At 60.0% G+C, this 9497-nt stretch overlaps 1 protein-coding gene across 2 annotated transcripts; it reads right to left on the bottom strand.

Annotated features, from left to right (window-relative positions):
- Nucleotides 1-1987: 1987 nt before the first annotated feature.
- On the bottom strand, nt 1988-9280 carry TFCP2 (transcription factor CP2). 2 transcript variants are annotated; one of them, XM_015886990.3, is made up of 15 exons: nt 8358-9280; nt 7396-7547; nt 7042-7118; nt 6790-6895; nt 6544-6650; nt 6154-6306; nt 5688-5798; nt 5384-5472; nt 5159-5237; nt 4652-4745; nt 4371-4461; nt 4008-4114; nt 3580-3722; nt 3377-3428; nt 1988-3291 (listed from the first exon to the last, which is right to left on the bottom strand). In XM_015886990.3, the coding sequence occupies exons 1-15, from the start codon at nt 8477-8479 to the stop codon at nt 3254-3256; spliced, it is 1521 nt and encodes a 506-aa protein (XP_015742476.1). In that variant the 5' UTR covers nt 8480-9280; the 3' UTR covers nt 1988-3253. The 2 variants fall into 2 exon arrangements, with proteins under 2 accessions (XP_015742476.1, XP_015742477.1); XM_015886991.3 differs by having other exon boundaries at nt 5189-5237; nt 8358-9264.
- Nucleotides 9281-9497: the final 217 nt, after the last annotated feature.

Here is a 9497-nt window from a genome sequence, read left to right as displayed (position 1 = left end):
CATGGCAACAGAACAAACGGCTCCGGAGGAAGCTGTCAGCATCAGCATCCGTCTGTCTGTCCATCACCCGACTCTGTACACCCCGCCATCATCCAGCTGCCATCCATTCATCCTCCTGTCCGTCCATCCCTCCACCATCCCATCCATCCACCCATTAATCTACCTGTCCTTCCCTCCATCACCCCACCCATCCCTCCATCCCTTACCCACCCCTCTATCCATCCATCCCTCCACCACCCACCCCTCATCTCCCCGAGCTCCTCCTCACGCTGCTGCTCCCATCCAGGTGTAACACAAGGCGGGGGGGGGACACAACCAGCACCTCTCCCATAACGAGAGCCCTTGGTCCTGGTGTTGTCCTGGTTAACCTGGTTAACCTGGTTAACCCACAGTTGGCCACTGGTTGACCAAGAGCTGAGCAGAAGCCAGCAGTGTGTCCTGGTGGCCATGAAGGCCAATGGAAACCAACTGGTTAACCAAGAGTTGACCAGTGGTCGGCTATGGGGTGATCACAAACCAGCACTGTGCCCTGGAGGCCTGAAGCAGCTCCCCACTCTGCTCTGCACTGGGGTGGCCCCATTAGAGCACTGGGCTCCCCAGTTTAGGGCAGACTGGATCCCTCCTTGGGATCGGGGATCTCCTCTTTGGGATCAGGGGATCCCACAGCTGAGCCCTGTGGATGTTCCAGGCTGCAGCTCACACAGCAGCAGCACTTACACAACATGCATTGCAATGAGCAGCAGTGCGGGGCTGCTGGCAGGCGGGGGGGACAATGCAGCCCCCAAAAGCAGGGGGCAGTAAGGTGGGGGGGGGGGGGTGTCCTAGAAAGGTGGGGATAAAAAACAGGGGGACACTAAAAAGCTGGAGACTAAAGGAGGGGTCCCCAAAAGGGAAGGGGGTCCTAAAAGGGAAGAGATAAGAAAGGGCAGCCCCCAAAAAGCAGGAGTGGAAAAGGGGCAGCTCTGAAGGTGGGGGGGGGGGGCTCCTATTGCTTCTATCGTTCCATCTTCAGCCCACCCCAACTGTAACCCCCCCCCCATCCCTTACATGCTTCTATATTTAAGGTCTCCTACGTGACCTATAAGCCTCCATACACGCCCTATAGGCTCCTTATATTCTCTACATCCTCCCTGTTCTCAAGGCTCCAACCCCTATAGGTTTCCTACAGGCCTCCACCTTCACGGCCTTCATCTCCTACATCCCTCCATCATTAGGGCCCTCACCTCTTACAGCCCCTACAAGCTCCCATTCTCCAGGCCCATCCCCCATAGGCCCCTATAGGCCTCCATCCCCACCACCCCTCCATCCTTAAGGCCCCCACTCCTCATACACCCCCTATGTCCTCTATCAGCTCCCATCTTCCAGCCCCCCCAACCCCTACAGGCTCCCTACATCCCCTATACGCCCCCTGCATCCCCTATAGCCCCCATCCTTAATGCCCTCACCTCCTATAGACCTCCTATAGGCCATAGGCTCTCATATCCCACCCCTATAGGGCCTCCTACACCCTCCCATCCTCAAGGCCGTCATCCCTTATGTCCTTATATCCATCTTTAAGGCCGTCACCTTATACATCTATAGGCTCCCATTTCCAGCCCCCCCCCCTTTATCCCTTATGGACCCCCCTCAGCCCCAGAGCCTCCCACCTTCAGGGCCCCCATCCCCTATAGACCCCATATAGATCCCATATCCCCCCACTCACGTCTCCCCTCGGTCCCGGTTCGGTCCCGGTTCGGCGGGGGGCGGCCCGTGTCTCCGTTTCTCGGCCCGGTCGCGGCCGCGCGGCCCGCCCCGCCGCCGTCTGCCGACAACAATGGGGCCGCGCCTTATATACCGGCAGTCACGTGATATCAAGACCCGCCCCCTACTCCCCACCCGCGGAGGTTGTCGGGAAAGCGAGTCCGGGCGGGGCGGGAACGGAGTGCGGAAGTGGGAGACACCCCCCACCCCCCCCCCCCCCATCCCAGCCCCATTCACAGCTACAGAGTCCGTACAAAACTTTACCGGACCCGGCTCCGTTACACAGCGGGATGGGACCCGAACCCCGGTACCGACCCCGGTACCGCCCGAACCTCCCGGTACCGACTGGAGCGGATCCACATCCTGCACAACGAGCTGCGGTACCGCTGGGCCGAACCGAACCGAGCTGAGCCCCATTGAACGCAATGAGTCCATCTGCAGAACCGAACCGGGTCCTCCCTGCAGCCGAGCCGCCATTGGGCCGAGCTGGGGTCACATGGAGGCGGGGGGGGCTGCAATGGGCCGAACCGGGCCTTGAATTGGGCTGAGAACAGCTCCGAGATGAGCGGCACATTGAGACCAGTGAGCTGAGCGTCACATTGAGATCAATGTCCCATTGAGATGAGATGAGCATCCCATAGAGCCGAGCATCCCATTGAGCCGAGCATCCCATAGAGCTGAGCATCCCATAGAGCTGAGCTCAGCGTCCCATTGAGCATCCCATTGCATTGAGTTGAGTGTCCCATAGAGCTGAGCATCCCACTGAGCTCAGTGTCCCATTGAATCAAGCTGAGCATCCCATTGAGTTGAACTGAGCGTCCCATTGAGGCTGAGTCCCAAACTCACCCCATTTCCCCCCATTTCCATCTGCAGAGCTGGGGCAGCAGGACACAATTGCAGCCATGAGCTCAGTGCTCTGGTCCATCTCCAGGTTTCCAGCCCAGGAATGGGGGATTTTTCTCCCTTTCACTTGAAGCCACAAAAACATGCAGCAAACTGACCCCCCAGTTTGGGTGAGTCCTGTGGGGAGTTGGGTTGGGTGATCCCTGTGGGTCCCAACAGCGCTTCCATGGTGGAGGAAAGGAGAAAAAGCCCAACAGCCCAACTTCCATCACAGCCCAAGTGCTGCAGGGAATCCCTGCCAGGCCTCTCCCACCACCCCATGTGTGTGATTGAGACCCGCTCAGCCCCACGGGGCCGGCAGCACCGGGCTGGTTTCCTTCATGTCCTCTCACCGGCCTGAACGTCACAGGAGCTGCTGGTAAAACAGAGCCAGGAAAAACCCTCGTGCAGCTTTGAGGTCCCAGAGCTGAACTCTGCCCATTGAGCCAGCAGTAGCAGCACCCATGGGTGCTTTGCAGCTGTGAGGGCGAGGAAAGGGCTGAGAAGGAGCAGCTCTGGGGCTCTGAGGCCAATGGGAGCTTCTGGATCTCCGCTCTCATGTCCCGGTGCTGGAAGTGAGGGGGACTCACAGTCCATGGGAGCACCGTGGCTGTTCCTCATCACCCTCCTCCTACTTCAGGATGATGTGGTAGCTGTCGTTGGTTTCGGCTGTAAAAAGAAGGGGAGCTGATGAGACACGGCCTGCAGGGCAGGATCTGCAGTGTGCAGACATGGCAAAGCATTGCTTACACACCTTTCATGGTGTCCAGAACAAAGCAGGATTCGTCCTGGAAGTTCTGAATCATCTGAAAGAAGCCACAACAAACACAGCTGAGTTGGGCTGCACCCCAACACAGGGCTGGGAGCAGGACGGGCACCCACAGGAGCATTCCTCCCTTCCTCCATTGCTCCAGAGCACAGACCTGAGCTGGTAAACCAAGGGAAAGCATCTGTTACCTCATCACTGATCAGCACGTGTATCCCTGTAGGACCCTGCTTGTAAATCTGGCTGATCTGCTGCGAGGAGATGCTGAAGAGCTGAGCCAGCTTCTCCGTCAGCTCCACCGCCGTCAGCTCCTCCAGGTAGATGGCGTGGTACACTGCAAGGACAAGGGGAGCTGCAGCAACATACCAGGGGTCTGCAGGGCAGCCACGCTGAGTGGGGAGCGGATGGGCAGAGCAGCTCTGAGAGCAGTGAGCGCTGACTTGGGCTACAAGGGACTTTAAAGTGCTGCAGAGGGAAGGGAAGGACACACCGTCTGCTTTTGCCCTCGCTCTGATCGCAGAGCGACGCCTGGCTGCTGCTGCTGCACAAATGTAGGTCACCCATTGTCTGGGCAGCGCTGCATCCTCGCTGCTCCCCCTGCTCTGCTGCAGGCCCTTACCAAAGAAGGTGCTGGTAACCGCATCGCCGTCCTCATGCTTCTGCTGCAGCTCCTGCAGCTGCTGGGACTCCTGGCACACGTAGATGGTCAGCCGGGGCCGCACCATCCTGCCAACAGAGCACAGGGTTTGGAACCAGGGCCATGAGGGCACCCAGCATCCTCCCAAAGAGCAGAGCAGGGGGATGAACTGGCTCCAAAGCAGAGGGGCAGGGGCTGACACCACCCCCAGGGCTTCCCCCCACACCCCACCATCCCAGCTGCCAAACTGGAAGGTCCACACCACATCCTGCCTGCTCCAATGGCACATCCAGAGCAAGCAGCCCCAAACCCATCATGCTTACAGCACTGGGAGCAGTGACCCACCGTCCTTTCAGCGCGTTGAAGAGCCTGATGCCATCTGCAGGGCCACAGATCTGGATGACATCTTCCCTGGTCAGCTTCAGCAAGTCTGCACCTGCAGGAGTGACACCATGGGAAGAGCCTGGGGCAGCGCTCAGCCCCTGGGGCAGAGCACAACACACACCCCCATCCCCTCAGGAAATGAACCACGCAGCTCTCAGGCAGTTTTACCGTGTCCCAAATAGAGATTTCCAACCATCTGTGCCAGGTAATGGGAGCGAGGTGGAGGAGGAGGCCAAACGTACCTGAGAAATTCCGGAACAGACGGGAGAATGTGGAGAAACGGTTCCTGTGCAGCCACTGTTGGGCCTCCTGGGGTGTGCTGGTGGGCAGCAGGTTCTGTGGGGTGGGACAGAACGGTCACAGCCCCCGAGGGGACAGAGCAACAAGAGCAGCTTCAGTGTTATCATCACCCCCACACCAAGACTGGAGCGTGCTGGGCTCAGTGGGAGCACAACAACGGCTGCAGCTGGGGTGGGTTTGGGTTTAAAGGGCTCCACAGGGACAAGGAAAGGGGAAGGAAGCAACGGGGAAAGCATGAGCAAAGTGTCAGTACAGGGCACAGCCAGCTAAAGGCAGCCTGCTCTCAAATAGAACCATAGGATGCTTGGGCTGGAGGGAACCTCAGGGGTCATCCAGCTCCTACCCCCACCCTGGGCTGCTCCCACCCCCCATCCACAGCCCTGAGCCCCAATAGGGATGGGGCACCCAACCCCCCCCACCCCCACATCCGACCCACGCGCCATCCTTACCCCAAGCATAAGCTCTGAAGTGTGACTTACATCTGCGATCGGAGGGGGGGGCTCAGGCTGGTGGTTTGGAGACCCATTCCTGGATGGGGGGGGGAGAGACAGACAGAGCAGAGCCCACAGTCAGCTCTGCACCAGAGCCACCCAACACCACCAGGATGTGGGGACACTGCTGGGACGTGGGGACACATCGGTCCCTTGTGGGGCAGGAACCGTCTCTAAACTTACCCTTCCCCAATGGAGAAGCTGCTGTGGGAGCTGTTGAAGCCAGGAGATGGTGCGTTGTTGACGTAGGTGATCTCAGGCCACGGAGAGCACTGGAAAGGAAAAACCCAGAGGGCCCACATTCCTAAGGTCTCACATTTCCATGAGCAAATGGAGGGGAATGATGGGGTTCTGTGCAGCCTCAGCAGCTCACTGGTGACACCTCTCATGACAGCTCAGGTCTGGGAGGATGCGGCTCCTCAGCCCACCCTGTTTGCCCACCCTGCAGCTGTGTGCCCACCAGGCGCTGTGCTGCAGAGCTGCCCACCTCGGTGAGGATGGTGGTCTCATAGGAGGGCTGGTACTTCTCCTTCTCGTGCGGGGTGCGCTTCTCCATCTTCTCACGGTCCGTTTTCTGCTTCCGATCGGCTCCTTTGGGCTGGGAAGGAGAAACACTCCTCAGAGGGGCAGAGCAGGATGGGGGTGACAGAGGCATGTCCTCCTGCTCAGCCTCATGCTGCTCACAAAGGGCCAGTGGTGGCCAACAGGCTGACCAAGAGTTGGCCAACAGCTGAGCAGCCCCCAGGGGTCACTTCCAGCCCCTGCAATTGTGTTTCTGTCAGTGTGGGGGGGTCTCAGAGAGCAGCAGCACAACCCACGTGCTCCCCAGCACGTTGTACCAGAAGGACCCAGCCACAGCCCTGCAGCTGAACACGCAGCCAGGTCACAGTGGGATGGGACTGAGCTGCACTTCACGTCCTATGGGGCAGGGATGGGGCTGGTTGCTGCGTTACCTTGAACACCTTGATCTGGCAGCTGGCTGAGTGCAGGTGCTCCGTGTACTCCCCATTCTCATTCTCCTTGAAGGTGTCGATCTGCACCCGGAATGGCACCCCCTTCTCCCCGCCGTGCTTCCGCATGGTGAACTCGGTGCTGATGCAGTGCACCTGGGGAGGCAAGGAGAGCTGCTGTCAGTGCTCACACGGGAACACGCCGTGCAACACGTGGCAGAGCTGCAGCCCATTCCTTCCCATGAGTTCTGCAGCTGCAGTTTAATTCACATCACCTCCCCCTGCGGCGCACGGCTCGGAGCTCTGAGCCACAGAAGCGCCTTCTTGTGCCCTTGGAAACTCCAGGCTGCTCTCCCAGGGCCCTGCATGGGGAGCTCCCCCTCCCCACAGTACCTGGATGAACACCGACGTCCTCTTCGAAGGGTCCCACAGAAACTCCACGGTGTTGAGCTGGGTGGGATTGGCTCTCGGGTCAATGATGCCCACAGACATCGGGATATCTGCACAGAGACCGAGCTGTGACGTTTGTCAGGAGAAGCAAGAGACTCCCAAGGAACACAGACCTGAACATCTGCGACAGAACCGCCCCTCAGAGCCCAGGGCTGCTCCAATCCCCCCCATCTCCCTGAGGAACCTCACCTATGTCCAGGATCCTGTCCCCGGGCCGGTTCCAGCGCCAGCCCTCCAGCTGCTGGTGCTCCGTGTACTGCAGCCGTCGGTCATGGAACACGACCCGGAAAATGCTCTGAGGAAAGGAGGGGGGGATAAAACACTGTGAGAACCCCCGGAGAACCCCTGCAATGTGCCCAGGGGGTGAGAACAGGAGGAGAGGGACGTGGGGGGGAATCAGGAAAGCAGCAAAGGGAAGTGCCACAGATGCACCACGCTCACCTTCACCAGCTTCCCATTGATCTCGGGCAGCTCCCCGATCTTCCTGTTGTCCAGCATACGGATCTCATAGGACTGCCCTGCAGGAAGAACAGAGAGGTAGAGCAGGGAGGAACATCCCCTGCTGATCCCCACCAGCACCACGACCCTGCTGCTGACACAGGACGTGTCGCTGCTCAGCTTCAGTGCCACTGCAAAGCAACAGATGCAACTGGGATCTGCAAGACCCCCACTGCACTGATGCAGCTGAGAACTGCAACAGCCCCGCTGCAAAGCTGCAGCAGCAGCGAGCTGCTCTCCTTCACCCACCAGGCACATGCAGGGAGTGTCAGAGCAGCATTAGCAGGAGGTTCCCACCTTGGTTGAGGTAGGTGAGTGTTTCATCGTGCAGTTTCACAGCGGGTGACGTGGCCGCACACAGCACATACTGGAAGGGCAGAATTTTGTTCTCGTTCTCTGGAGGCAAACTGGATTCCTCCTGCTTGAAGATGGGCAGCGCCAGGACGTCGCTGAAAGAGATGTGGTACACAGGGTCACTGCAGCTCTGCTGCTGGGTGCAAGCAGGAGCCCTGCAGTGTGTTGGGCTGCAATGGTTGCAGCTGCCTCCAGCTGCAATGATGGCTCTGGGGCCATGAGTTCCACCAGATCCTTGTAGGCTCAGCTGGGCTTCCCTTCCTTTAGTTGATCATTAAAAACATCTCATAGGGAAAAACTAAATGCTTTGGGCAAAGAGCAGCTCCCTCCCTAACAGGGCTTTAACCCTTTGGGCTCCAGCACCAACCCGCTCATGGTCCAAAGCTGCACAAACCTGAGGGTGGGATGGGAGAGCTGCAGCCCTCCCTGTAATGCACAGCCTCATCCTGCCCCCCCGGACCCCACACCTTCCTCCCATCCCCTTCCAAAATGGCAGCCATCTTCCAGAGGTGCAGCCATAACACAAGGCATGGTGGAGCCAGATGAATGTAGTATTAAGTTTTAGTATTACCTTGTATCAATTCTTATTAAAACAAGCCTCTTCCTTGTTGCTGGGAGGTGCTCAGCATGGGCAGAGCTGGGACAGCCCAACTGAGATCACAGAACTATGGGATGGTTGGGTTGAAGGGCCTCACAGCCCCCCCCCCGCCCTGTGCTGCTCCCACCCCCCTGAGCAGCCCCCAGAGCCTCCCCCATCCCCGGCCACGGGCACCTCCCCAGGGATGGAGAACCCAACTTCTCTGAGCAGCAGATCCAGGACTCCCCACCCTCAGTGCACAGAACTCCCCCCCCACCCCACCCCACAGAGCCGCCCTTTGCCCGCAGCCAACCCCATTCCCTCCTACCTCATGCTGTAGGCTCCCGCTCCCAGCTCCTGCCCGATGCCCGACAGGCTGGCATCGAAATCCTGCACCAGCCCCGACTCGATCACCTCATCTGCCAGCGGCAGCTTCAGCGCCCAGGCCATGCTCCCCCTGCAGGGCCCGGGGCCGCGTTCCCAGTGCGGGCGGGGTCCACGGGTACGTCACCCCCCCCCCCCCCCCAAACCTGGGGCTCCTCGGGGGGCTCCGCAGCTCCGCTCTGCACCCACAGACCCCCCTGGGCCCTACAAACACTATCGCAGCCCAAAGGCCTTTTAGGCACCACCTGAAGGGCTGCGGCCTCTGGGTAACCCCCTCCAAAGGGCTGCACCCCCGCAGGCCCTACAAACAGCCCTTGGGGGCTCCCCAGGCCCTACAGGAGCCCTATAGCCCCCACAGGAGCCCTATAGCCCCAACAGACCCTACAGGAGCCCTATAGCCCCCACAGGCCCTATAGGAGCCCTATAGTCCCCACAGGCCCTACTGGCACCCTCGTGCCTTCCTAAGGCCCTATTAATATCCCTAGGCCTTCTTAAGGCTTAGAAGCACCCTCAGGCCCTACAAAAGCCCTATAGCCCCCACAGGCCCTACATGCACCCTCCTAATGCCTACAAATACCCCCAGGCCCTACTAGGCCTTACAGGCCCCTCCAGGCCCTATGTGTATCCCCGTCCCGGCTGCCCGCCCCGTAGCCCCTCCCGGCCCTATGGCAGCCCCCTGTCCCGGCCCTATAGCAGCATATCCCGGCCCTATGGCAGCATATCCCGGCCCTATAGCAGCATATCCCGGCCCTATGGCAGCCCCCTGTCCCGGCCCTATAGCAGCATATCCCGGCCCTATGGCAGCCCCCCGTCCCCGCTCCCCGCCGGGCCCCCACAAGATGGAGGCGGCGGCGCCCGGAGCCCCCGCTCAGCCCCGAAGGGGAGCACGCCCCGCCCCTTCCGCAGAGATCGGCCAATAGAAGCACGGCGCGGTAGAGTGACGCAATAGGACGTAGCCAATGGTGAAGCACGCGCGCAGCTCTGAGCGTTGCGATTGGCTGCGGGAGGAGGTGGGCGGGGCGTGATGTGCGGCGTGGTCTCTCTCTCCACCGCCCGGAGAGATTCGCGGGCGGGCGGGGATCGA

This window comes from Coturnix japonica, unplaced genomic scaffold (assembly GCF_054131305.1).
Source record: "Coturnix japonica strain WE unplaced genomic scaffold, WE-NBRP24 Scf080, whole genome shotgun sequence".
Taxonomy (NCBI): Eukaryota; Metazoa; Chordata; class Aves; order Galliformes; family Phasianidae; genus Coturnix; species Coturnix japonica.
This window is presented reverse-complemented; position numbering and strand designations above follow the sequence as displayed.

Coding starts and splice junctions, on each gene's coding strand:
- TFCP2 (XM_015886990.3), bottom strand. CDS start 8,479: ATGGCCTGGGCGCTGAAGCTGCCGCTGGCAGATGAGGTGATCGAGTCG. Junction 7,548..8,357: donor GCGGGAGCCTACAGCATGAG/GTAGGAGGGAAT, acceptor CATCTCTTTCAG/CGACGTCCTGGCGCTGCCCA. Junction 7,119..7,395: donor ACTCACCTACCTCAACCAAG/GTGGGAACCTCC, acceptor TTCTTCCTGCAG/GGCAGTCCTATGAGATCCGT.